This window comes from Muscardinus avellanarius, assembly GCF_963383645.1.
Source record: "Muscardinus avellanarius genome assembly, chromosome: 11".
NCBI lineage: Eukaryota > Metazoa > Chordata > Mammalia > Rodentia > Gliridae > Muscardinus > Muscardinus avellanarius.
In genome coordinates this window covers 15,632,038-15,658,506 of record NC_137797.1, presented here as the reverse complement: position 1 = coordinate 15,658,506, position 26,469 = coordinate 15,632,038, and the positions used below count along the sequence as shown (strand labels likewise).

Below are 26,469 nucleotides of genomic sequence, written 5' to 3'. Positions count from 1 at the left end.
ATGAAGCTGCGGGTGCGGCTTCAGAAGCGGACCCAGGTGCTGGAGATGCCCGCGGCGGAGCCGACCCTGGGGCAGCTGCGTGCGCACCTGAGCCAGGCCCTGCTGCCCTCCTGGGGGTACAGGTAGGCGGTGCCCGCGGGAGGCGGGCGCGGCCCGGGACCCGGCGGTCACGTGAGGGCTGCTCTCGGGGCGTCGCGGCGCCCGGGGCCGTGACTGTGACGCGCGGGCGCCGGCGGGCGCTGGGACCATGGCCGGGCCTCCGCGCGGGGGTGAGTAGCCCCGGGAGGGCGCGGGCTGCGCCTGACTTGTCAGCGCGAGTTGGATCCCGGAGCTGGGTTTGCCCGAAGCCTTTCCACTCTCTCTTTAGCTTAGCCGACCCTAGCCATAGGTGTTTCCCGGGCAAAGTTGGGAAAGCCATATACTCTAAAGTTGAAAAGCCACGCATCGAGGCCACCTAGGATGTGTCCCGTCGCTTGAAGGCGACAGTAATTTTAGACTGTGTTGGTGTGCCTGTGCCCGGGACCGCAGCGAGCACTTTGACTTTCTCTCTGCAAAGTTTTAGGAAGTTGAGCGTGTGTAGGAGCATTTCTGATAATTGGATTTTCCTAGGGGAGGTAGTTTTTTTTTCCCCCCTCCTAAAACCAAGTAAACATTGGCATTAGGCTGGCCCTGCAGAGCTTTTAGTTTGGAGGCAGTGAGAAAAAAGATCGAATTCTGTTATTTATGGCGCTGAAGATAAAGCTGTTTTGTTTCCCCATAAGATATTTTTTGGAACTTAACTTGGGAGTAGAGGGACAATATGTGCGTGCCCCTCTTCACATACTGAGCTAGTAGATTTTTAAATGTGCTAAGAAAAAAATATGAGGGGCATTAGGCGAATTTCTCAAAAGAAAACCTTTCTGTTCATTGGCATCCTTTATAACAATTTTACACATTTTCACTTTATTTTTCAGGAATTTAGTAAAATGAGGCCATATTATGGGAACTTGTTCTTTAAGTCTTACAATTAAAGCATCATTAGGTTAAAAGTGAGCCTGTTTTCTACAAATTAAAAAAGATGAGGTACTATCATAAATTCTTTTAAACATTATAGAAAGTGACATACTTTCTGTTATTGCTGATGTTAAGCCCTCAGACTTTTACAGGTTGGTATTATTACCCACCATACATTTTTTTTTTTTTTTTGGTGGTACTGGGGTTCCTGGAAGCCCTTCTACCTCCGGGCTACGCTCCCAGACCTATTTTATATTTTTGAAACAGGGTCTCTTATGCCAGCGCGGCTGGCTTCGAACCTGCGCGATCCTCCTGTCTCCGCCTCCCAAGCGCGGGGATTACAAGCGTGCGCCACCACGCCCGGCTACCCACCATACATTTTTGAAACTGTGTAGATGTACATGTGTATTTTATTGTTTTTTAAGCAGGAGATCTCAAAAGGCTGTGAAACCCAGTATGCTGTTCTTGAGTCCAAATAAGTTTCAGTTTTGTTTTTAAAGTTGAGGCTGGTTAACTGGCAGGAATTTAAGCCTCAGCTTGTGAAAGTAAAGTGTCTGCTGAGCAAGTAGATCAAGGATTGCTATGAAATACAGATTTTTTTTTTTAAAGACTAGAGTTTCATTTTCTGGTAAAGTTGAACCCCTCCCCCCTTTCCAGAAAACAGATTCTTGGAGAACTATGTATGGCTTTACAAATAGCTCTCCCCTCCTAGAATAAGAAGGAGAGCTGACATTAAACCAACTGTTCCTTATCTTTTCTACAACTAGACATTTGAATGTCCATTGTTCGGAGTATTGCTTAAAAAATACAACCTTTTCCTCTGATGAAATGATCTTTAAACACATTGTTCATTTGAAGTGGTTTTTCTTTCTCTGCCCAGATAGGGATGATGTTTTCTTGGTCATCTGGCAGATTTTCAACTTTATGTTTATCAAAACATTTTTAAAAAGGAGAGCCACTCCTAATGAGCAGGAATTGTTTCTACTTCAGTAATCTATCAAAGATGCTTAAATTGGTAAACAATATATGTGTGAAAGAAAAGTTCTTTTGGAGGACTTCTTAGCAAGTAGAATTATAAGAAAAAGTATGCAGGACATGATTTTCAAAGGAATTCATCTTTTGTTAGCCCCCTAAACATGAGTCAAATTAGCATCATTGAGTGTAAATGTCTTATAAAATGTTTTACAAGGGTCTGTTAATTATTCCTCACCAATAGGCAATGCTGTTCTCTCCAGGTCAAACACTCTATTGTGCAGAATGGATTGGAGTTTGTTGCTTCATGCTTATTTGAGCTCTTGTTTAGCAGTGGGTTTTTTTTTTGTTTGTTTGTTTGTGTTATTGTCGATATAAAAGGCGTCAAACTGATCATCTCTCTGGGCATGGTGTTGCACACCTGGAATCCTAGTATTTGGGAGACTGAGACAGGAGCATCACAGGTTTGAGACCAGCCTCAGCATCTTAGACTCTCAGCAACCTACTGAGACCTGTTTGCAAACAAAAAATAAAAAGGTCTAGAGGATAGCTTGGGGCTAGAATGCCCCCGTATTCAATTATAGTACCACCAAAAAACCAAACAAATAAACAAACATAAACTGACCATCTCTACAAGGTGAACTAGTACTTGTCATCAGTAGGAGGGATGGGTTTGTTCTCATCTAACTTTTTGTGATTATGAATATTCACTTAGGATATGGATCCAGTGTTTTGGAACCAGTGTGAGCAAATTACCCTGTAAGGACATTGACTCGGCAGCCCTTATTTCACCCTCATCTTAATATTCCCAACTAATGTTTGGTGGTTGCATTTATTTCACAAGTACTTTAATTTGGCAAGTACTGGAGGTACAGTTTCAAACTTGACACCCAAGATCTCTCGTCTTCTGAAAGTAGTGCTAGCTGCGTGGAAGACAGAAGCCAGGCTAGTAAATATGGTGTGTTCGAGTGCTGGTGTTACAACCAGAATAAATCTTGAGAACGGAGCAGAGAGTGCTGGAAGCAGGCGGAAGGAAAGGCCTTTCTGAAGAGGTGATACTTGAGCTGAGACCGTAGTGATGAGGAGGAGTCAGTCATCGAGGAAGAGCAAGTGCAGAGGCCGGAAGGCTGCATGGGGCTCACCGCTTCAGTGGGTGGTGGGGAAGCTCCAGTGAACTGAGCGTGCTGAGGGAGAGGACGCCTGGCACTAGGTGCCCGGGAGAAGTGGGACGGTTGAATGTTGGTCCAGAGGCCACGAGAAGGATTTGGTTCCAGGTTCTGACCCCACTGGGGGCTTTTAAGCAGAAGAACTATATGATCTAATTTATATTTTAGAGTATTTCATTGAATTAGTTGCTACCTATTGTAAGATACATTACTTAATGAAGCACTAAGAAATGTGAATTAAACTGATATGTGGTGGATTTTAAGAAGCATCTCAATTTTAAATGTGTCAAAATGTAAACATGTATGTATCTTAGAATTGATGAAAACATTTATTTCAAACTAAAGTTTTAATCATTGGAACTCTGTAACCTAGCTGGGCATGGTGGTACCTGCCTGTAATCCCAGTACTTGGGAGGTTGAGACAGGAGAATTGCAGGTTTGAGGCCAGCCTCAGCAGCTTAGTGAGGTCATCAGTAGTTTAGCAAGAACCTGTTTCAAATAAAAAACAAAATACTGGGGCTGTAACTTGGAGGTAGAATGCTTTGGGATTCAACCCCCGGTAAAAAAAAATACAAAGAAATCTGAAACATATGCATTTGATAATAAGAACAAGTAATCCCCCCCCCATTACTTAGTTCTTCTAGAGTCATGCCATGTACTGTATTTGTATTTGTATTCCAAGTGTATTATTTAGGGTAATGGTAGTAGGTAGCTCTTACTGTCCTTATCCATCTTTCTTGGCAGTTCTGATACCCGATTTGCAATTACATTGAACAACAAGGATGCCCTCACTGGAGATGAAGAGACGTTGGCTTCGTATGGGATTGTTTCTGGGGACTTGATTTGTGTGATTCTTGAAGATGCCATGCCAGCACCTAACTTACCTTCATCCACAGATTCAGAGCATTCCTTACTCCAGGATAATGACCAACCCTCTTTGGCCACCAGCTCCAGTCAGGCCAGCGTACCAGATGAAAAACTGGATGATCCAGCCCAGGGACAGGCCGCCCAATCTGATGCCCAGAATGATGACAGTATGGTGGGTATTAAAGACAAAGATAGGAAAGAAAGTAGTTCATACGTCATATTGCCTCGGCAGCTGTTCTAGCCAGGATGATTCATCAATTGATTGCTTTCTTTTTAAATGCCAATATTGGGCAGGCATTCTGAAATACCCAGTTCTTACCTAGTTAATTTGTTCAGGTACCCCTTCAGATCAATTATTCTTTGGCTTTTTTTGTCTCTAAGTTTATGATTGCCAGTTTTTCTTCTCTAAAGGTATGTGTGTGTGTGTATATGTGTGTGTTTGTATTCCACTGAGTGCCTAATGCTTTGCTGGACATTTATGCCTGAAACTTAAAATTGTTATCACAGACTCATAGATCCAACATGAATTTGTAAATAATGCAGTTGATAATTCTCTTTCAAAACCAGCTTCCCTCTCTGTCCTGTAGTGGCACTGTTTCCCCAGGCCGCTTAACTCCTTATGCCCCAACCTGTGACAAGCCTTGTCCAGTTCCTTCTCCTCCAGGTTCCTGTCTCTGTTCTTCAGTGGCTCCTCAGGTTTGTCTTCTGCCTGTGTTTTCCATTCTGTTGTTCCTTCCTATGTTGTTCCTCTGCTTCTCGCGACTCCCTATCAGATGTGCCCATAGATTTGCAGCTGAAAAAGACCCATCTCTAGTGCCACCCTGTTGTTTCATGGAAGAGAATGGCAGCTGTCCTCCTGTCCCTAGTTTTCAAGGCTTTCTCAAAAGTTGCCCATCCACCTTCCCTCCTGTAAGCTGTCATCTCCATCAGGACAGACTCCTTGTCCTTTCCCCTTCCACTTGCGTGCGGCGTGTGGAAGCACGGAACCTGGCGGCCACTCCTGTGGCCCTGCTCTTGCTTTTCACCCTGGCTGGGTATTCTGCCCACCTTCCGAGGCCCTGGCCAACCACAGCCCAATCGTTTTCCTTGTATTGATTATCCTTATTGCCTTGTAAATACCTATTATTTATTACCCTGCCTTTTAGTTTCTTTATGGGTGGACAGTTTGTTTTAATACTAATACATGTACCATTCTTGTTAATTGTGTGTGTGTGTGTGTGTGTGTGTGTGTGTGTGTGTACTGTGTACACATAGCATCTCAATATTTTTTGTAGGACTTCAGTGTTAGTGAATATAAGTATTAATAGCGCACCTATCATGGCATTAAATATAGGTATTAAAAATACTTAACAGGTTGATAAGTTGTGAATATCATCTGACCAGATGTACGGATTTTAATTTACTTTAGAAGTTATCGTATCTCTTTTGTTTTTGCTTTATGGAGGTGATCTGGGGAATGAATAAGGATATTTGGCTATATACTTAAATTACATTTCTGACTTGCTGGTACACTCATTCAGAGATAACTTTGGTAGAAGGGCCCCATTTCCTTCTGTGTACTTTTAAAAAACTATCCAATTTTATAGTATATGTGATAGTCAACTAGTTTTCCTTTGGAAAATTTTGAGTTATTAATGTTTTCTGAAGGTAAGAACTTTAGTTCTAAAAGCATATTATTTTATATTCTAAAGTTTGCATATGATGACTGTAAAATTTTAGCATGGAAACTCAGCTTGATGCCTTCAGTCCTTGAAACATCTGCTAATTAAATATAGAAGGGAGCATTAGAAAAGGATCTGCCGAGACTGGGTGTGGTGTCACACGCCTGTCATCCCAGTACTTGGGAGGCTGGGACAGGTTTGAGGCTAGTGTGTCAGAACTTAGTGAGACCCTGCTCCCAAATATGAAAAGGGGTGGGGGTGAGCTCAGTAGTAGAATGCCTCTGTGCTCAATTCCCAGTGTCTACCCCCCACACAAAGGAAGGATTGCTAATTCAATGTGGAAGGGAGCATTAAAAAAGGAAAATTAAATAGGTAAAAAATGTTGGGTAAAACCTAAAACCAGATATAGTGAATTTTATTCTTGTAATTAAAAATGAATTAATTTATCACTGTATTTGTGAACCTGTTGTCTTTAATGAGAAGTAGAAATAACCAGTATTAGACCCAAGTATTAGCTCCAGTGCATTTTAATCTCTTGTTCCAGAGGCTCGCAAGTGACCTACGGCAAGACCATCTGTTTAGAGAGGTGGCACTCAGTGTGTTCTCATTTCCACACATGGGAAGAATATGATTAATACTCATATCAGAGTGGCCCAGACAATGGCAGGAGTTCTTGTGGAATTAGGAGTAGAATTTGATAAGCCCACCAGGGGTTTGGTATCTCACCAGGGGTTTGGTATCTCTCACACACGCAGTTATCAGCTCAGTGCAACCCTTTTAAAATGTTTTCAAATATATTCTGTTTTCATGCTACTTATAGGTAGTAGATGACTGAAAGGCATAATGGTAAAGAAGCAAAGCTCTTATATTTCATAATTTAGCTCCATGGTAAGTGGGATTTTGACATACTAGTCTCTGTCAAAAAAAATCATGGAAATGGTTTTGTGCCAGTCTTCCTTTTTAGATAGTGTGAATTATCATTGGCCTCTGGGTTTTAACAAATGAATTTGGATCTTTTTGTAGCCATTACAGCTTAGATCCTCGAAGATTCTGGGAGGAATGTTCTTGTCTCTGGCTCCCTTCTACTCCTCCAGTCTTTCACTCATATTGTGTAATTTTAATTTCCTTTTACTTTTTAATGGAAATGCAAACTTAAAAAGAAGAATTATGTGCTTTTCATTAACAGTTGAGCACCAGCGTTGGACAAAATTAATATAGTAGTTTAATTTTATTGTCTAACTTGTAAAAGCCTTGAGCTGTGGGAGTCTGGGGATCTAGGTTTGTTTCAAATTTTTTTTAGCTGGCTACCTTGATTTAATCTCTCTAAATTATAATTATAGTACCTATAAAAGACTGCATTGCCTGATTGATAAGATTATTGTAAGGCACAAATGAGTGAACACTTTGAAAACAAAAAAATGACATTGTAAGATGTTATCCTTCAGCCTTTGCCCAGCGTACACTTATTGAATCTGTATTGTATGCCAGGTTCTGCACTAGGGGAACAAAATGAGTGACTTGTAGTCTGTTCCCCGGTAATCAGTCCCGGAAGGATGCAGGTGTGTAATCAGAAATGTGCAGTGCTGTGTGGTAAAGTGTAAGAAGGCCTTGCGGGCAGAGGTGGTCTGTAGCATCTTTGCTGAAGAGGTGGTAGAACTGCAGTGGGTCAGAGGGATCATCAGAAACAGGTGCCATCAGGGATGAAGGGCCTTGCATATCAAGGAGTGTAGGAGTTAGGCAGCATGTCCTCTCTGGGATGTTGAGCACTGAGGAAGGAGGACCATTGTCTTGGTGAGATGTTACATATACATTACTATTTTATTTTTTTATTTTGCGGGTCTGGGGATGGAACCCAGGGGCATTTGACCTCCGAGCTACACCCCCTGCCCTATTTTTTATTCTTTATTTTGAGACAGGGTCTCACTAAGTTGCGGAGGGCCACACTAAGTAGCTGAGGATGTCCGCAAACTGTGATCCTCTGGTCTCAGCCTCCCGAATGCTGGGATTACAAGCGGGCGCCACCACGCCTGGCTTTAACATTACTATTAATTAATATTTTTAGACTTCTCAGAGATTTTATAATACTTTTTTTTTTGTGTGGTACTGGGGGTGGAACCCAGGGGCTTTTCTACCTCCGGGCTATACTCCCAGACCTATTTTATATTTTATTTGGAAACAGGGTCTCACTAGGTTGCTGAGAGCCTCACTAAGTAGCTGAGGCTGGCTTCGAACCTGTGCGATCCTCCTGTCTCAGCCTCCCAAGCGCGGGGATTACAATCATGTGCTTTACTATTTTTTTTATGAATATAGAGGGTGAGGTTAGGTGGCATTTTTCACACTTACTTGATTGTGCACCAACTTTTCCCCTAAGAACATCTTGGGCACAGTCTGAGGCACAGTTGCGGGAGCCTCTGTGGGGAAATAGTGGTAAGTTTTAAACTGGGCCATAGGACGTGCCTGGATTCTTAATTGCCAAGCAGCCGGCAGTAGTGGGTAGAGTGGACTGGAAGACACGAAGGTGGAGGCAGGGAGGCTGTTGCGGGGAATCAGGAGACAGGTGGTGAGCGTTTGAAGTTGAGAGTTAACAGTGGAGTAGAAGGGGCAGCTTTTAAAAGACGCATTCAGGAATGAGTTTCAGTGGAGCTTTGAAGCCTGGAGTGGGGTTTAGTAGGTAGAGGGAGGACCTAAGGATGATTTCCAGGTTTTTGACATTGTAGCTGGAACAAATGGACTCAACATGGAAGGTAGTCTGGAGGCTTGTTTGCTTATAAGGGCCATCTTAAAGTGTCTTCTGTTTCTAAACCCAGTGATGTGCTTTGGCTCTGAGCACTGACCTCAGTTCACTTTAGGATCTAAGATATACTGTGTAAAAATAAGTATTTTTAATGAATTCATTTTTTTGTGGTTGTTGTTTTGTCCTTTTCAGTCAGAGCCTAGTCAAAATTTTGAAGCTGAGTCAGTCCAGGAGGTTGTGGATATGGAAGAGGGCTCGGGCTTCTATCTCTGGGAGCCCATGCTCTGCAGTGAGGCGGCAGATGGGCAGGTGCCGCATTCTCTGGAGACCCTGTACCAGTCTGCTGACTGTTCTAACGCCAGTGACGCCTTGATAGTGTTGGTGCATCTCCTCATGCTGGAGTCGGGCTACATGCCTCAGGTAGGTCTTACACAGACCAGGTACCCCGTGTGGGCACAAGCTTTCCCCTGGGGCATGGGCACGTAAGTAAATATCACCAGGGTGTTGTAGTGTCCCAGGTTTCTTTATTTAATGTGGCTGGATATTGAGAATAAAGTCCCCAGCAGGTAATGCACTATGGTAGTCATTCAGTAAATGTGCTCTGCCCTCTTTTCCTTCTTTTTTTTTTCTTCTTCATTTCCTTTCTTGGCATTTAATAGTATAGAGATAATGGTAATTGTAGTTAAGCATAAAGTGGGTCCATGTGTGTGGGTTGGGTGTGGCTGGCTCACTGGCTTATTTTTTACATTAATGGCTTTATGAAGTACCCGTAATTTAATAAGATTTGGTGAGGAAGAGGCCCTCACTCTTACGCTGTGGTGGCTGTCTTCATCCGTTGCTCCCAGTATGTGTTTGCTAAGCCTCTGTCCCACTCTCAGCCTGCTCACAGGTGTGGGCGATACCTGCTTTCAGGCTGCCCACATGGAGAGTGGCAGAGATAGAGGAGCATGTAAACCATTGCCTGGTTGGTTACTTTCTAAGAGAGACTTATATGTATACGATATCAGTGATCACAGAGGAGAAATACGTAGCGCAGAACTTCTCAGATTTTATTGTGTTTTATTAGAATCTATTTGCTTAGTTTTGACTTAGTAAGTCTAGGATGGAACCTGAGTTGCTTCCATTCTCCTGCACAACAACATCAGCACTGGGCCACGTGATGGCTTACAAAGATAGTGTCATTCACAGACGCTCACACACCTGCGGCATGTAGTGTACTGGGCCGGGAATTAGGATGTACAAACATTGAACTACTCCCTGTCCTCAAGTCCATAAGTAGATGAGAGAGACACATGGAAAGGCAGTTAGAATATATACATAACAAACTGCCACATAACAGAATAGAAGTGAGCAACTGCAGAAATATGGACAGAGGTGCCGGGCGTGGTGGCGACTGCCACATAACAGAATAGAAGTGAGCAACTGCAGAAATATGGACAGAGGTGCCGGGCGTGGTGGCGCACGCTTGTAATCCCCGTGCTTGGGAGGCGGAGACAGGAGGATTGCGCAGGTTCGAAGCCAGCCGCGCTGGCTTAGGAGACCCTGTTTCCAAAAATAAAAGAGATCTGGGAGTGTAGCCCGGAGGTAGAAGGGCTTCCAGGAACCCCAGTACTACCAAAAAAAAAAAAAAAATAAAAAAAAAATAAACAAAGAAATATGGACAGAGTATTATTAGGGAATGGAAGAAGAATGACTAGTTTTTGAAAAAGGCTTTACAAAGAAGGGATCTTGGATATAACTTTGCTAGGAGAGGCAGTGTCTGAAGAAATGAAGCCTTATTTCTATGATGTTATTTTACCTGTTCTAATATTTTGATAGAAAAATATTACAGGATGTCCATTAATAACCACATTAGTGATGTGACATGTTTTAGGAAGGGGGCTGTCTGGAATGCTTACTTTTTAATCAAGGTAAGGGCCTTTTTTGTTTTAATTTATTTGAGAGTAGCTACTTTCCTTACTGTTTGTTTCCTTTTTATCTCCTCTTCAGGGGACCGAAGCCAAGGCAGTGTCCATGCCAGAGAAGTGGCGGTCTGGTGGCGTGTACAAGCTGCAGTACACGCACCCTCTCTGCGAGGGTGGCTCCGCTGCGCTCACCTGTGTGCCTCTGGGAAACCTAATCATTGTGAATGGTAAGTGGACAGTGCAGTCGTGGCGCTGGTTTATGAACTCAGCACATCGTTTATGTATGTTATGCTTCTTTTCAGGCATTTTATAGCCACTTCAGTGATTGGCTATCATGATGCAGTTGTGAGTCTTTCTCAACATTATTTAATTCCTGGACCACTGAATATTATTATACATGTCTGAAACATTACAGAACGTGTGGGTGATGTTTCGGCTAGTGGCTTCTACTCTTGGGTTTTTGATGTCTTTTGTAATATTTTACTCCGGGAGGAGTTGAGATAATAGGAGTGAAAGTCTTATTATGTATGAACTCTTTGAAGAATTTTTTTCTTTTTTTTAGGACTCTCTACAGATGTCTTTATTTTGTGTGTATGTGTGTGGAGGGGGGACCTGGGGTTTGAACCCAGGAACATAGTACCTCTGAGCTACATCCCAGCCCTACTTTATTTTTATTTTGAAATGCTCTCACAGGTTGATGAGTCTTACTACTTGCTGAGGCTGTCTTCAAATCTATGATCCTCTTGTCTCAGCCTCCCAAGTACTGGGATTACAAGCATGTGTCACCATGCCTGGCTTACATATATATATATATATATATATATATATATATATTTTTTTTTTTTTTTTTTTCCCAGTATTGGGGATGGAACCCAGGGGCATTCTACTTCTGAGTGACATCCCCAGCCTTATTTTTTATTCTTTATTTTGAAACAGGGTCTCACTGAGTTGCAGAGGGCCTCACTAAGTAGCTGAGGCTGTCTTCAAACCATGATCCTCCTGTCTCAGCCTCCCAAATGCTGGGATTACAGGCATTGCACCACCACGTCCACCTTGGATTTACCCTTTTAGATATTTAAGGTAGCGTGGTAAGATTGGAATGACTATTTTTGTGTGTTTTCTATGTTTGAAAAATATTTCTTCGGCTAAGATTTATTTTGAAAGCTACTGACTTACATTATCTTGATCTAGGTCTAGGTCCCCTCTTATGCAATTTTTACTATTTCCTTTTAATCACTAGATTCTTTGAAATGTCATTTAAAAGTCTCAACGTTACAGCTTTAGCAGCTTTGGTGGTATTCCACATTTGTTAGTATGTGACTGTGTAATGGCATTAGGACCTAGCAGTCTCTTAACAATTCTACTTAGCATACGGCTCATTCTTTATACTTAGCATATGTAGCATATTCTAGCATGCAGAGTACCAATGGTTTCTGTCCTTAATTTAGTTGTCCTGCTGCATCACATCATAACCTGCAAATAGTACATGTGAAGTTGTGATTTTTGCCTCATTTTCTTATAAACGTCCTCTGTCCACAGAAGGTCCTGTGATTTCTTCTCACGTTTCGTCCCTTCGCTCATCTTGGCAGCCGGCCACCCCAGGCTGGATTCTTTGCGAAGGAACAGTGTGTCCTTTGGACTTTCCTTCACCCAGGGCCCCTGCGTGGTGCACGTGTGCGTGAGCACGTCACTAGCTCTTTTAGGGAAGGAGATGAAGTGTGCCTTTGTGTATACGATTAAAATTGAACCCTCTGGTGATGTCAAGAATATTGGCCCTCTGGGTCTAGAGAGTGAGGGTGCTGTGAAAACTAGCAGGGTTCTTTTAATGAATAAGAATAGACCCATTGCCAAGGGTTAAATTGAAAAAAAAAATCTTTTTAGTTACTGCATAGAAATAATGGTCTCATTGTGTTTAGTTGCCTCTGTTAACCTTGCTGCATCTCTCTCAGTTACTGTTAAGCTGCTCTTAGTGGTGCTTAGTGGACTGTATGTAAAGATGCTAACTAGTTTTTAAAGGTAGAGTTGGACAGTGGTTTTACTTCACGGCAAGTTTACACTTTTGACCTTGCTGTGAGGAAAAGAAATAGGCATAGAGCAATTTGTTTTGCATAATGTGTCCCTAGTACATTGTGGGCAAGGAAATGCTGCCTGTCCTAAAGAAGGAAGGCAATTGATGAAGAAGTGACAGTTCTTTTTAATCACCATTCTTTCTTATTTACAGCTACACTAAAACTCAACAGTGAGATTAAAAGTGTGAAAAGACTGCAGCTGCTGCCAGCATCCTTTATTTGCACAGAGGATCCAGGTGATATAACCATGACTTAACTTTGGGATGAAGCTTTGACAAGTTCACTTTTTAAGAAATCAGAAAGATAGTGGGGAGTGGTGACACACACTTGCAATCCCAGTACTTGGGGGCCTGAGACAGGAGGATGGCAGGTTCACAGCCAGCCTCAGCAACTTAGTGAGGCCCTCTGCAACTTAGTGAGACCCTGTTTCAAAGAATAAAATAAAGTAAAATGAAATAGGGCTGGGGATGTAGCTCAGAAGTAGAATGCCTCTAGATTCAGTCCCCGCTGCTACACACAAACACACAGGAGTGTGTACACACATATGCACACTCTCCAGCCAGAAAGATAGTGTTCAAAAGACTGAACATTTCTAAACGAAGTTGAAGCAAATTCAAGACAGTGCTATTTCTTTAAGATTGCAGAGGTTGTGACTATGATCTGAAGTGTTGGTTTCTTTCCTGTTAGAGTTTTAGTGATGAATTATAATCCTTCTGTTATAAGCTAACATTTGCATGCAATTCACCACATTCTGATGCTAAGTTGCAGTTTCTGTATTAACTTTTTGAGAACCATCCAGCATTGTATTTAACCACTATGGGAAAGATGTGTTTCATGGAAATAATTTTAAAATGTTTGTTTTAAGGCTGGGCGTGGTGGCGCATGCTTGTAATCCTTGTGCTTGGGAGGCGGAGACAGGAGGATCACGCAGGTTCGAAGTCAGCCACGCGCGCTGGCTTAGGAGACCCTGTTTCCAAAATAAAAATGTAAAAATAGGTCAGGGAGTGTAGCCTGGAGGTAGAAGGGCTTCCAGGAACCCCAGTACCACCCCCCCCAAAAAAAATTTTGTTTTATATGTATTTGGTGGTGTTGGGGATTAAACCCAGGGGCATTCTACCTATGAGATATACCCTTAGCCCTATTTTATTTTATTTTATTTTTTAACTTGGAAGCAGGGTCTTGCTAAGTTGCTGAGGCTCTGGCTTTGAACCTGTGATCCTTCTGTCTTGGCCTCACAAGTACTGGGATTATAGGTGTGTAACATCTTGCCTGCCTGATATAAATTTGATTGCTATTTGCAGATTACGATTTATCAAATTTGCATTCTAAGCATAGTTTGTTTATATTCAAAATTACTAATAGGTGCAAAAAAGGTTTTTCTTTTTATTGTTTTTTTAGCTAAACCAAAACTGTGAGAGGCAGACAGGTGGTTGGAAGAGAAGACTGGTGGTAGACAGGGGGCCTAACATCTTTTAAGTATTTGCTTTTTGCTAGGCATGTGCCTTTACATGTGTTATTCCATTTAATCCTCACAGGAAACTGAGGAGGACATGAGCCAGATGGGCATGTCGGGTACAGTGGGGAGACAGCGTTTATAGCAGTGTCTCTTAGGGAAGGCTGGCCAGAGTTAGGTGGTTGCTTTGAAGTCTAGGTAGTGGTTCCCAAATTTATTGGCTTACCTCTTTACAGAAAAGAAATTACTTAGCATCTCTCCCGCCGTGGGTGCCTCCACCTCTCTTCTTTTTATTCAGCACCCTTATTGCAACTACTTCCCTCCCAGATTGGCTCAGTGCTCCCGCCATGGGGGTGCTGGTGGAATTGCCTACTTTGTCTATGATAGATGCTTTTTTTTTGTTTGTGGGGGAGAGCAGAGAGGCTGACTTATGTAAAACTGATGGGAAAAGAAGACATTAGAATATTTATAATGCTTAGATATAGAGTCAGAACCTGAGTATTAGTTGAATCAAACACTTGCTATCAGACAGACTAGTACTAATTGGTCTTTTTTGTTTTTTAATATCACTAACCTAAAGAGATTTTTAGATGCTTCTTTTTCTTTCTCTTAATTGCTCTCTCCTATGAAACTTTTAAGACCACATATATATTGTATACTTATATACTGTGGCTCTTTGGAGGGTCACAAACCAGTGTAACACCTGGGATGATTTTTGCCCTCCAGAAACCAGTTTTTGCCCCCTGACTATGTTTCCCCCTGTTAAGGATGCATGGACTAGATGATAAATCTGTATATATGTTTTTTCATTAGGATTGGAAAAACCTGGAAGTTTCTTGGCAGTAGCACTATGTTCCTCTCCATACTAGGGAGGAATTTGGTGGAAGAAATACTCTATACTATGCAGCAGTTTTTTATGCCTATATTAACAGATAACAGGTCTAGAGGAGATTAAATAGCTTCAGGGTCATAGGCCTAATAAATGAAGGACTTTAGAATTGGAACAGATATGTCTGACCCCCAGGCTTTTCAAAACAACTTCTAAAGGGTTCTGGCTCAAATTCCTGCTCTTTATCCTATTTCTCTTAAATAGAAGCAAGGAAAAGGAGATAGAAAGTCCCTTTGTATAAGCTTGTGCACTATTTTTTTTTAAAGTGTTTTAGCAAAATGCTTCTATGTGGGGAAAGGATAGGCTGTTCATTCGGCAAGTCATTTTGATGACTTTACTGTGGCTTATAGTATAGACCTAGTGCTGTTCACCAAATGCTGTTGTCGAGCCTTCTAAGTTTCTAATTACTTGTATGAGAGGTTGCTGAAAGAAAACAGTTTAAAGAAAATGAGGTCTTGACATCAGATTTCAAATCAAGACTGCAGGTTCACACATCGAAGATTTAGAGCTTAGCTTGCAGATCCCTTTCCTTGTTCTTAAGAATCATGTTATAATGAGCATGCTGCTATAGCGAAATAAATATAGACGGAATGGGGAAGGAGCAGGCATGAAGTATGGATGTACTGCATGCTGTGCGTGGGCCTTTGCATTTCAACAGCTGGTGTAGTGGTGTCTCCTTCAAACACAAGGATTACAGGGGTGTGTACACTTGGTAAGTAGTAAAACTGAAGTGGGAACCTTGCGTGAAATTTAGTAGTGTTTCCACTCTTTAATGTGCTTGTGGATCACGTGGTGATCTTACTGAATCTGGCTCATAGGGTTGTGCTGGGGCCCGGGATTCATTGGTCCCTAACAGTGCCCAGGTGATGTCAACTCTGCTGATCCCTGGGCCACACACCGTGAGTTGCAGAGTAGTGACACACGTAGGTTTGTATCATTCCTGCCCTACCGCTCACTCTGAGGTGTGGGCAGGCTTGATATACTTGTCCTATTTTTAAAATGGAGATAATACATCTGTCTCTCAGGGGAGAATTGCTGATGTGAGAGATGGATCAAAAAGTGCTTGACACTTGGTGCTACATAGTCATCATGAGATAAGTACTGTTGCTTGACAAGGATCTAAGCTCTGTAAGGGAGGTTCCTGCTGTATGCCCAGTGCCCAGAAGAAATTGGCGGGTAGTCAGTAAATATTTGCCACTTGCACGAATCTCTTAGGACAGTTTTTTCTATAGTTGTAGCCTATGAACTCTGTAGTTCGGCCCAGCTCTATTAATTTGATGTCATGGATTTCTTAGCTTTACATCTAATATTCAGAGTCATCAGGCATGCATTCTACCTCTTCCTCTACTCAGGACTTTGGTTTATGTCGGTCTGTTTAGGAATATTTGGGAATATTTGCCACTTTTGATTTGGTCTGGCAGAAGTAGAAGACAGACATCATCATTTGATAAGTTTTTTACTAGAAAATGCCTTTTTTTGTATTTTGATTTTTAATTTCTAAAAAACTCTAGGGGAAAATGCAGCCACGGTGTATAAAGATCTTCAGAAGCTCTCCCGCCTCTTCAAAGACCAGCTGGTGTACCCTCTTCTGGCTTTCACCAGACAAGGTAAGAAGTGAAATCAGTCACAAGCTGACTGGCTGGAAAGGAGAGGCAGGGGACTCTGCTTGGTGACTCTGATACCTGACTCCTCTCCTTTCTTCTCCTGCTGGCATCCTCTTTTAAGACTAGTCTTCAATGTCAGTTTCTTAAGACTTCTTTGGTACATATTTTCATAGCATTTTGTATATATCTTTATTATAATCTTTTTGTAGTATATTATAATTGTTGGTGTATTTCCACGTGAGACTGTGATTAAAGGTATGGAATATGTCTCACTTTTATTCTCGTGGTTTAACACAAAGTCTGGCCCATAGTAGGTGTTCAGTAAGCACACAAATAGCGGGGTATGGTAGTGTATTTGAGAGGCTGAGACAGGAGGATCGCAGGTTCGCGGCCAGCCTCAGCTACTTAGTGAGGTCCTCTGCAATTTAGTGAGATCCTGTTTCAAAATAAAGAATAAAAAATAAGGCTGGGTGTAGCTCGGAGGTAGAATGCCCCTGGGTTCCATCCTCAGTGCTGCCATAAAACAAGGGCAAGGGCAGCTCTTTTTAAATGGGAAAACTGGATGCTTTTTACTCGGTGATGCCCGACTGTCTCTTCTCTCTTAGCACTGAACCTTCCAGATGTATTTGGGTTGGTGGTCCTCCCGCTGGAGCTGAAGCTGCGAATCTTCCGACTCTTGGATGTCCGCTCTGTCCTGGCTCTGTCTGCGGTTTGTCGTGACCTCCTCATTGCTTCAAACGACCCGCTGCTCTGGAGGTGTCTATACCTGCGGGATTTTCGAGGTGATTTTCGTAATGACATGTTAACTTAAGAAAAAAATTTTTTTTTTTTTTGGCAGGGCCTGGAGGCATACACCTGTTATCTTAGTAATTGGGAGGTGAGATAGGAGGCTCACAAGTTTGAAGCCAGCAACTTCATGAAGTCTTCAGCAACTTACTGAGACCCTGTTTCTAAATTAAAATAGGGCAGGAATGTAGGGCCGGGGTAGAATACCTCTAGGCTCAATTCCCAAGAAAACACACACACACACACACACACACACACACACACACACACACACACGGGATCTTTCTTACTGTGGTTTTCTTTTCTTTCTTTCTTTTTTTTTTTTAGTTGCAAATGATAAGAGCCTTAAAGAGATCCTAAGCTTCATAAACCTTTGCCTGTGTCTCAGAGACTCTTTCCACAATTTCTTTGTGTTCTCTGCAACGCAAGTAACCCATTAGACTAAGTATGTTATTTCAGGACAGAAAAATGGAAGACAGACTTATTTTCTAGCCACTCTTTGGAGACCATCTCAGTATCTGACCTAGGAAAGGTGGCTTGTGCCTTTCTAAGCGCCTTCCTCAGTGGACACCGTGTGTGCTGAGAGTGCTCACCCGTGGCGTGCTAGCGCGTGTTGTTTACAGATGGGCACATTGTGGTGACCCGGTGATCATTTTGGCAGTGATGAGGACCGTGGACCTTGTGCACCAGGATTTCCAGGTCAAGGCCAGAAGCCCGACTGTGCTGCTGCTTTCCTGCCACTGCCATTTTACTACAGATCAGTGTTTCTCAAATTGACCCTAGGATGGGCCATGAAATCAATGAACTGGGTTTTTTTTTTTACAAAACAAAACAAAAACAACAAAAACCCACAATAAAACATTATTTATTTTATAAATAGTATCTCTTTATAAAGTAGAAGCAAACTATCTTAATTATTTTTATGTGGGTTAGGGTTGCAGTCTAAAATATTTCTTATATATTTCACATCAGAAAAAGCTCAAATGATATTTTGTACTTTGTTAACATACCATTGTGGCAAATGTAAAACCTGGTGGGCTATCTCCCTTCTTAAATAGAATATAATATGGAGTCATCTGGATGGTTAAAAATTTGTTTTTTCTTTTAGAACTTCAACATGTGAGAGATATAAATGAACTAGTTTGTTCCTTTTCCTCCTCTTCTGATTGGCAAGGTCTTGTTTACTTACTCCCCTGAATTCAGAATTTAAAATGTTACTTTGTCATAATTGTTAGCAAGTAGGTGTCATTTCTAAGAATTAAAAAAAAGTCAAAAAGAAAGGACAAGATGGGCGTGGTGGCCCACGCATGTAATCCCAGCATTCTCCTGAATGAGACTGGGGGATCACGGTTCTCGGACAGCCTCAGCTACTTAGTGAGGCCCTGTGCAACTCAGTGAGATCTGGTTTCAAAATAAAGAATAAAAAATGGGTCAGGGGGTGTAGCTTGGAGGTTGAATGCCCCTGGGTTCCATCCCCAGCCTGCAAAAAAAAAAAAAAAAAGAAAAAGACAGAGTGACCAACATACTTGGAACAAGTGACAAAAAAAGCAGGCTACAATATAAATACTTATAAAAGGAACGCATACTTTTTGCCTGTCTATTTGGGTTTACAGCTCCATCAGTCCCTTATCTCTAGACTGTGGTGTGAAAGCTTGTTCTGAGTTCCCCTGTAGATACAGCTGCAGAGTCAGCATTTATATTAATTTTACTCCATGCTATTGCAGTAACTTGTAGAAAAGACAGTATCATTTTTAGATTGTTCTTCCTTCATTTCTCAAATTTAAATAAGAACATTAAAATACTTGGTTATGGTCATATTCCTGATAGTTAGAACATGTTTGGGAGGAAATAATCTAACCCAATTATAGAAGAAAAGCCTGAGTTGGCTTCCCCTGCGGTAAAGAATATGGGTTCTCACAGGAAGGCTTGGGGCTGTCACTCAGTTTGGTGTAAGTTGAGACACAGGGTTAGAAGCAGCTGGCACACCTGGATGAAGCTGGGGAGAAGATACAGTGTGTGACAGTCGATGGAGGGGAGCGCAGCCACGCGCCCTCCAAGTCCCTTAGGGATCACTGTTTAATTACCACATAGCACTGCACGTTGATGGCCATCCTGAACCATGGAGGAAGGGTTTGAATTAGATCCGAGGAAGTAATGATACAGTGTGTGCTAGACAAATGCCTCATGTTTCTTTTTATGCTTAACGTGTAAGCTTTACTTTTTTTAGGTAAAAGAACTCATTGTTCAGTGCTGGATGAATGAAGTGTTTTTAATTCCTTATTTTTTGTTTTACCTTTTTAGATGGTACTGTCAGAGCTCGAGACACAGATTGGAAAGACGTGGGTATTTTTAAATATCAAGGCTAATAATGGTCACGATACAGAAATAACTAGTGAATTAATGCATTAAGGACATATTTTCACTTTTATATGTAATCTGATTTTATTAACTATTGCTAAATTCCAGTAAGTGAGAGTGTTTTCAACTTTTACTTTACATGTAATTCTTATTTTCCTATAGTTACACAGGGAAGAAATCTTAACATAATGGTTGCTTTTCAAATTTTTGTAAAATATTCTTCCTTACTCTTTTAGAGCCAAAAAAATTGAGTTATTGTGCTGGAATTGTCTTAAACTGTTCAGCTGATCAGCATAGTACACTGTGAAAAGAATAAGCGATGTTATTTTCAGGTGGCTACTGTTAAGGATGGAGGACTAGAGAAGAGTAAAGTGCGGTGAAAATCTTCAGAGATGTACAAAACACACAGTACTGTTCTTCAGAATTGTTCCATCCTCTAAAATAGGCACCTAATTTGTGATATTTACGTTTTTTTAATATTTAAAACTGAGATCCATTGAGGACCTTATTTAGGTGAAAAAAAAAATGAATCTAAGTGCTGCCTTCTCTCCTTTAGTACCTTAACTTTATATTTTAAGGCATGACATTTTTAACAGATACGTAAATTTTCCACTCTCAAAAAAGGCTAACCTCTGCCTGGTATCAGCTTGGGAGCTCTGGGTAGCAGTGTTAAAAGGCAGAGCCACTGGTTATCCCGCCTTTGGATTCACTGTTACCGCAGATTGGCACAAGTGCTCAGTTGTGTTGTGGTTAAAGAATGGAATTCACTTGGCGCTGCATTCGGAGCTGCTTGTCTATTTGTGCAGATGGAAACGGGCCAAAGCTCTCTTCTGTGGAGAGCTTCTGTGTGCCTAGACAGTGTGGGGAGGGAAAGTGTAGCTAGAGTGTAATGAAAGCAAATTAGAACTGTAGGGAAACATGCAATAATTTACCGTATCTGTTCTTTTTTTTTTTTTTTTTTAAATTTTCTACAGCTCTACAAGAAGAGGCACAAACAAAGAAAAGAAGCTCAGCGAGTGCGGCACGCGATGTTCCTGCCGTCATCCTCCCACCCCATCCCGACCTATCCCAGCCCCAGGCCCTGGCCTCCCAGCACGCTCCTTCCTCCGGGGATTATTGGTGGTGCATACGATGTAAGGCCAATGTTTCCCTATGTTGGGGACCCAATCCGTTCACTCATCCCGGGGTCTGAGGAGGCACGCAGCCAGTTCCCTCCACTCAGACCTCGCTTTGATCCGATTGGCCCACTTCCAGAACCTGAGCCCTTCCTGCCAGGGCGAGGTGGCCCCAATGACAGATTTCCCCTCAGACCCAGCCGGGGCCGGTCAGCTGACAGCCGGCCATCATTTATGTGATTGATTTGTGATCTCACTCTGGAGCTGGATTTGGTTTTACTTATATTAGTTTTTAAAGTTGCCGTCTCCTCGGAGTGCTGTTCTCTAGTATTATCTTCCGATTGTCCTGGTGAGTGTTGTACTGCCAGGATCCTGCAGACGCGTTCAGCTGCAGGGTGGTGTCACTCAGAAGTCACTGTCACAGGTGGACCTTGGTGGTAGTTGGCTACTACTGATTTCCCTGCTCTGGAGTCCTCTCTAGAACAGATCTTTGTTATATTGATAATGTTCTGTATCAGATTAAAAACAAGTGTAGGTACATGGTGGTCTTGTCTTTATTACAGAAACATATGTAATAAATATTCAAAACAGATCCACAATGTCATTTTTAAAAATTATCAGAGAACCTACAGTGTGTAGACAGGTTATTACTGCAGGGAGGTTTTTTTTTTCTTTCTTTTCTTTTTTTTTTTTTAGTGATGTTCTTTAAACAAAAGTTCAATTTATAAAAATCAACAAAAACAGAGCTAGTTTAGTTGAACATGAGGTGGTCCACCTCCTCCCTCTCTCTGCAGGTCTTTTAAATTCTGGGGTAGGACTTCCTGGGCTTGTTTGGAAACTGAAGGGTTATAGGAGCTCTTGTGACTGGCTTGTTCTGGAGTGAGGCTGTTAGGATATCTCCCCCCTTATTCATAATCTTAAGTAGTGACATCTTTTTAAGAACAAAGTTCTGCTTTGAGTGCTACTCAGCTCCTTGCTCTTCAAAGATTTGAAGAACATTTTAAGACTTTACACAAAATTCAAGATTTATTTTGTCTACAAGAAAAAGGTCAAACACAAGTGACTTATACAAACAGCTATAGAAACATGCTATAGTACAGAAACTGAAACACAATACAGGAATTAAACATGATTAGCATCTGCAGAAGTTATTTAGGAGTATTGCCAATGTCTTCCTGCTTTTTAAAAAATCTTTTGCATATAAGGAAATGGCTTGGAATGTTATGTGCTGCAAGAATATTATAAGTCTTATATACAAGTGAATTTTTTTTTGCTACACATGTACATTTGAGTCTTTTTTTCCATCACAGTGAAGAAAATCCATTCCATATGATTTTCTAGAGGCCTTGTCACCTTTAGTAACTTAAAGTATAGGTAGAGGATGGGGCTGTTGACATTTTGTAATATCTGAGGTACAGAACAACCTTTTTAAGAGCCAATGTCCATTCGATGGCTTTGGGGGGTGGTTAAAAGGGTCACCCTGAAACTTTGATGGTCCAAATATATTCTAGCTCTCCAATACATCTTTGTGGCCCTGTAATGTTAAGTTGCACTGTATGTGTTCGTGTGTGCATGCACACACGTGTGTGTGTGCACACAACAAAGAAGTGGGTGTGGGCGACAGTCACGACTGTAAGCACCACGTTTCCAGGATGCAGTCCATTTCAGTAGTTCCCCAGAGGACCCAATGGTGCTGGTGTCTGTAGATACAGGTGCCACTTGCCAACCTCACCTCATACTAACTGGCAGATGTTATAAGTCTCTCTTAGTTTAGGATATTGACTGTGTCCCCTAAACCTAAGCTTGCACACCTTGCACAATAGTTTATTACAGATTCTTATAACAATCCTCAAAGATTTTCTTCTTGACTAGTACCTAGATTTAGAGTCAGAAGCTTGTAAAATCCTACATTCTTGTCACTAAACTGAGACTTGGCTGGTATAGAATGAGATAAATCATGGGTTGGCGGCAGCTGCCTATTCACAGCAGGGTTTTCTGATGTGGCCACAACGTAATGAAAGCAAGAGAACTGAGGGTGCCACGGCAAGCATTTGATTAAGGTTCGCTTCTGCATCGTTGGCTTTTAGCCTAAATTCTTTTCTATGGCCCCTTACTTTCCCCTTTGTTTACATGAGCAGGGGCATGCTCCCCATCCCCTACTCCTATTTATAATTGAGAAAACCAGGTTGGCATGGCTGATAATCCAGTCATGGGAAATATCCTCTCTTTCCAACTTACATTTTTTGTGATTTGTGTGAACTGTCGAGGTGTAACCCCTCCGGGTCTTGCTTAGTTCTTTGCAATTGCTGGCGGCGCTGGTTCACTTAGTATCTCTTTCACTTACCTGCTCTGATGAGCTGAATATTTCTCCCTTGGTTCTCTAGACTCAGGGCCCTGCTACAAGGCCTGCTCCACGGGCCTGGGCAGGCCCCTGTTCTCTGCTGTGCTGTAGCATGGAAAATGCCGCTTTGGGTAGATGCCACTTGATTGTAGAAGACGTGGAGTGGGCCAGATTATTGTGACAAACTGTGTAAGTCATACAAAGATGTAGCTGACTAATGCCAGTGTCTTTCCTGGGATTCCCCAATAGGTGGTAGCACTTGTTTCTCCTATCCCAAAGCAAAACTGGCAAAATGTTAATGCAGTGGCAAGTCTGCTCTAGACTCTGTGGAAGACACTGAGAGCAGACACTTAAGAAAGTTTGGAAGGTGATACTAAAATTAGGAAGACCAACTGATAAAAACTAATGAATAGTATTTGGGATATTAAAGGATTAAAACACACACACACACACACACACACACACACACACACACACACACACGGAAGAATGTTTCGTTTTAAATTGGTTTCCCTTAAAGAAATGCCTCCCTAATCCTAAGAAGCATTGCCCAGCTCTTTCCCCCTTGGCCCACCCGTCTAAATGTCGCCGTCTCATTGCTCTGGCTGCACGTTTTGTCTGTGGAAACAGGGAGCCTTTGTGTCCTTTCCACACCACGCTTGATAAATGGACCGATTTAGTTTGCTTGTCACCCAGCCTTCTAATCTCTCTCCAGCCAAGCCCCAAGCGCCACCTCCTATTAGAGTCTACATATTAATTAGACCGAAACCCTTAATTAAATCCGCGGCCACTTAGGGGTCTCAGGTAGCTTTTGATGCTTGTCAGTGTAGTTGGTAACCAGCCAGCCTGCGCCAGGGTAAACAAACACGCGAGGCACCTGTGAATGGGCTAGCAATGAACTCGTCCTCCCAGAAAATGGAGTTGTCACTTGTGTCTATGGGGCTGGTGTAACTAACCTGCTTCCTTTCACCAATTCTAAACACATGAAACAGAATGAGCCACCAAGCTCTTTCAGTGATGTTGAATAAAACATAAGAGATGGGTCTGTTCTGGGCCCCGGGAGGGGCACGGTCCTGAAAGAACACTGTGCCTCCAGGATGCCTGGGGCCAGGGTTGGGTTTGGAAAGTGCTGTTTTGGGTTGTGGTGAAGGGTCTGTACGGCTTCTAGAAGGTTACCCTCCTGTCCTCGGTCCCGGGCCCTTGCTGTCCATACCCCGTTGGTATTGTCCCTGCTGCCGCCTCTGACCTCTGCTGACCATGGCAGCCCGTGACCCCCAGGAGCGTGCTCATCAGGAGGTGGTCTCATGGTCTCTCTCTGGGGCTCCCCTTTTCAGACTCAGTTGAGAAGAGGACTTTTTTGAGGTTAAAAAACTGCTATTGATTTTTTTCCGGCTTTTCTGTTACATTTTACTAATCTCTTGGTTGGTTTGGGTCTCTTTCAGGCAAGAGACTTCCATACATTAATATGTATAGGAAAGCAGCCTTTTTCTTCAGTCTTAGTACTTTGTTGACATTTTGCTAACTGCATAGTTTTCTAGGAGGGACCATCTAAAACGTGTCCTGAACACCTGGGGTGTGCCGAGTGGAACGCCTTGCTTGTGTGGCCCACGCACGAGACACCACATCAGCTTGCTTCCCCTTAACGCCTTTCACAGGAGATGCATGCTTAGTGGTAGGATGCTTTCCTAGCATGTGTAAGGCCCGGGGTTCAGTCCCCAGAGCCATGAACAACAACAACAACAACAACAACAACAACAACAACAACAACAACAACAACAACAACAACGGCAGATGAGAAGTTCCAGGAGGAACTTGAAGTTCCCTTTCATGGGGTTACTGTATTATGGTGAAAGCTCATCACCCTGAAGGGAAGGGAGAACTAATTGCCCTGTCTGCTGGGACTGAACATTAGGAAGGAAGAGTAATGAAGAGAGAACAGGGAATGAATGGAAGAGGAAGCGTATGCACATCCCAGTGTCCTGGGAAAGACCGCTTTCCGTTAACCAACAGTACGATTGTATCATGCTGGTGGGGAGGGGGCGGGAGACCTGCAGAAGAGACCTGACCTCTGGCTGGTCAGGTGCCCTCTGGGGCTCTCTTAAATCCCTGTCCCTGCACAAAGTGAATGGGTCATTGTTGTATTTCAGCGTCAACAAGTCAGTGCGGAGGGAAAGTGCTAGCCTTTCTTTGGGTCAAAGTTGTAAAACAAAGCAAAAAACAACAAATGTAACCTTTCAGAATCTATAAACAGTGACTCCCCTTCCCTTTCTTTTTGCCCTTTCTCATATCTAAATGTCACAGTTATTAAAGGTTAAGTTTTCGGAAAGAATGTGTACTAGCCTTTGGGAGAAAACAGTCCATTTTGGGGATCTTATGGTTTCCATGAGACTGATACATTCTTGGCTTCTACGTTCTTTTACAGACCAATGATAAATTAACCAAGTCTGTTGACTATAAACCAGTGTTATATCACAGATGTAGATATATCTGTGCATGGTTATAAAAAATTAGGATGCCTGGCCTGATGTGGGTGTTTGTGCTCCTATAGTTGGGAGTATTAGGGAGAGATCATTTGAACGCTGTAATGTTAGTAGGGACAAGAGACAGACTATAGAGAGGAGGGAAAATTTAGGCCAATTGGCCATCGTGTAAGGAGCCACGAGTTTTGCTCCTTGAAGGAGCAGCTCCCCAGATGCACTGGTGATTGAAACTGAAATGTGTCCACACCGGAACTGCTGCTCACGGAGCGGCCTTCGCACGGTGCAGCCCAGGGCCGCGGGCGTCACCTCAACAGGTGAGAGTGCTCAGGGAGGCTGACCTGGTGCAGGTTCCGAGCCCCTGACCAGAGTTCTCACTCTGGTCTGAAAGGAGGCTTCCTTTGCTTCCCAGCTGCCTCTGCACAAGGCCATGGCTCACATTTTGAAATGCTTTGTCCAGTCTATAACCTCTTAGACCACTTAGCTGTGTGCTCGGAGCTGTGTTTTACGACTGAGAATTTGGGTGAGACTGTTGAAGAGTGACTTTGCCACAGTGTTTACTGTGTTCTTAGTCTCCTAAAGCACGTAGGCTCTGTGGTGCTACGTTCTTCCCTACAAGTTTTCTCTTATCCTTCTATTCAGAATGTAGCTCATTGTTAGTTCTTTGAAAGATTTACCCATGGGTAATGGAGCTCTCCTCTCCCCACCCCCAATTTTAAAGTGAAAGAAATCAAACTAAATTCTCTATCTCTGCTTGTGTCATATAATAGATTCCTGGGGCAGAGCCTTTTGATCCTTCTCCTAGAGCAACCTCAGCTGCTACCGCCAAGAGAGAAGGGAAGTCCCAGGCCCTTCAAACCTGTGAGCTGTACTCTGATTTCTCAACATTCGACTCAACACAAATAACCCTGATTTCTCAAGGCCACATGGGGACGCAGTCTGTTATTGAAGCAGGTTGTCAGAGACCCCTAGAAAGGGAACTATGAACTAAAAATTAGGTCACAGGATATTAGGATGTACCTGTGTCATTTCCCAGTGATTATCTAGACCTGGTGTGTATGTGGTGTGTGTATGTATGTT

At 42.5% G+C, this 26,469-nt stretch overlaps 1 protein-coding gene across 2 annotated transcripts; it reads left to right on the top strand.

The window, feature by feature from the left end:
• On the top strand, window positions 1-20,811 carry FBXO7 (F-box protein 7; the record flags this gene model as incomplete). 2 transcript variants are annotated; one of them, XM_080705620.1, is made up of 9 exons in its annotated part: window positions 1-122; window positions 3,876-4,170; window positions 8,586-8,813; window positions 10,383-10,524; window positions 12,519-12,602; window positions 16,220-16,315; window positions 16,918-17,094; window positions 19,400-19,437; window positions 20,431-20,811. In XM_080705620.1, the coding sequence occupies 9 exons, from the start codon at window positions 1-3 to the stop codon at window positions 20,809-20,811; spliced, it is 1,563 nt and encodes a 520-aa protein (XP_080561746.1). The 2 variants fall into 2 exon arrangements, with proteins under 2 accessions (XP_080561746.1, XP_080561747.1); XM_080705621.1 differs by having other exon boundaries at window positions 3,876-4,174; window positions 8,590-8,813.
• Between the last annotated feature and the right edge of the window lie 5,658 nt (window positions 20,812-26,469).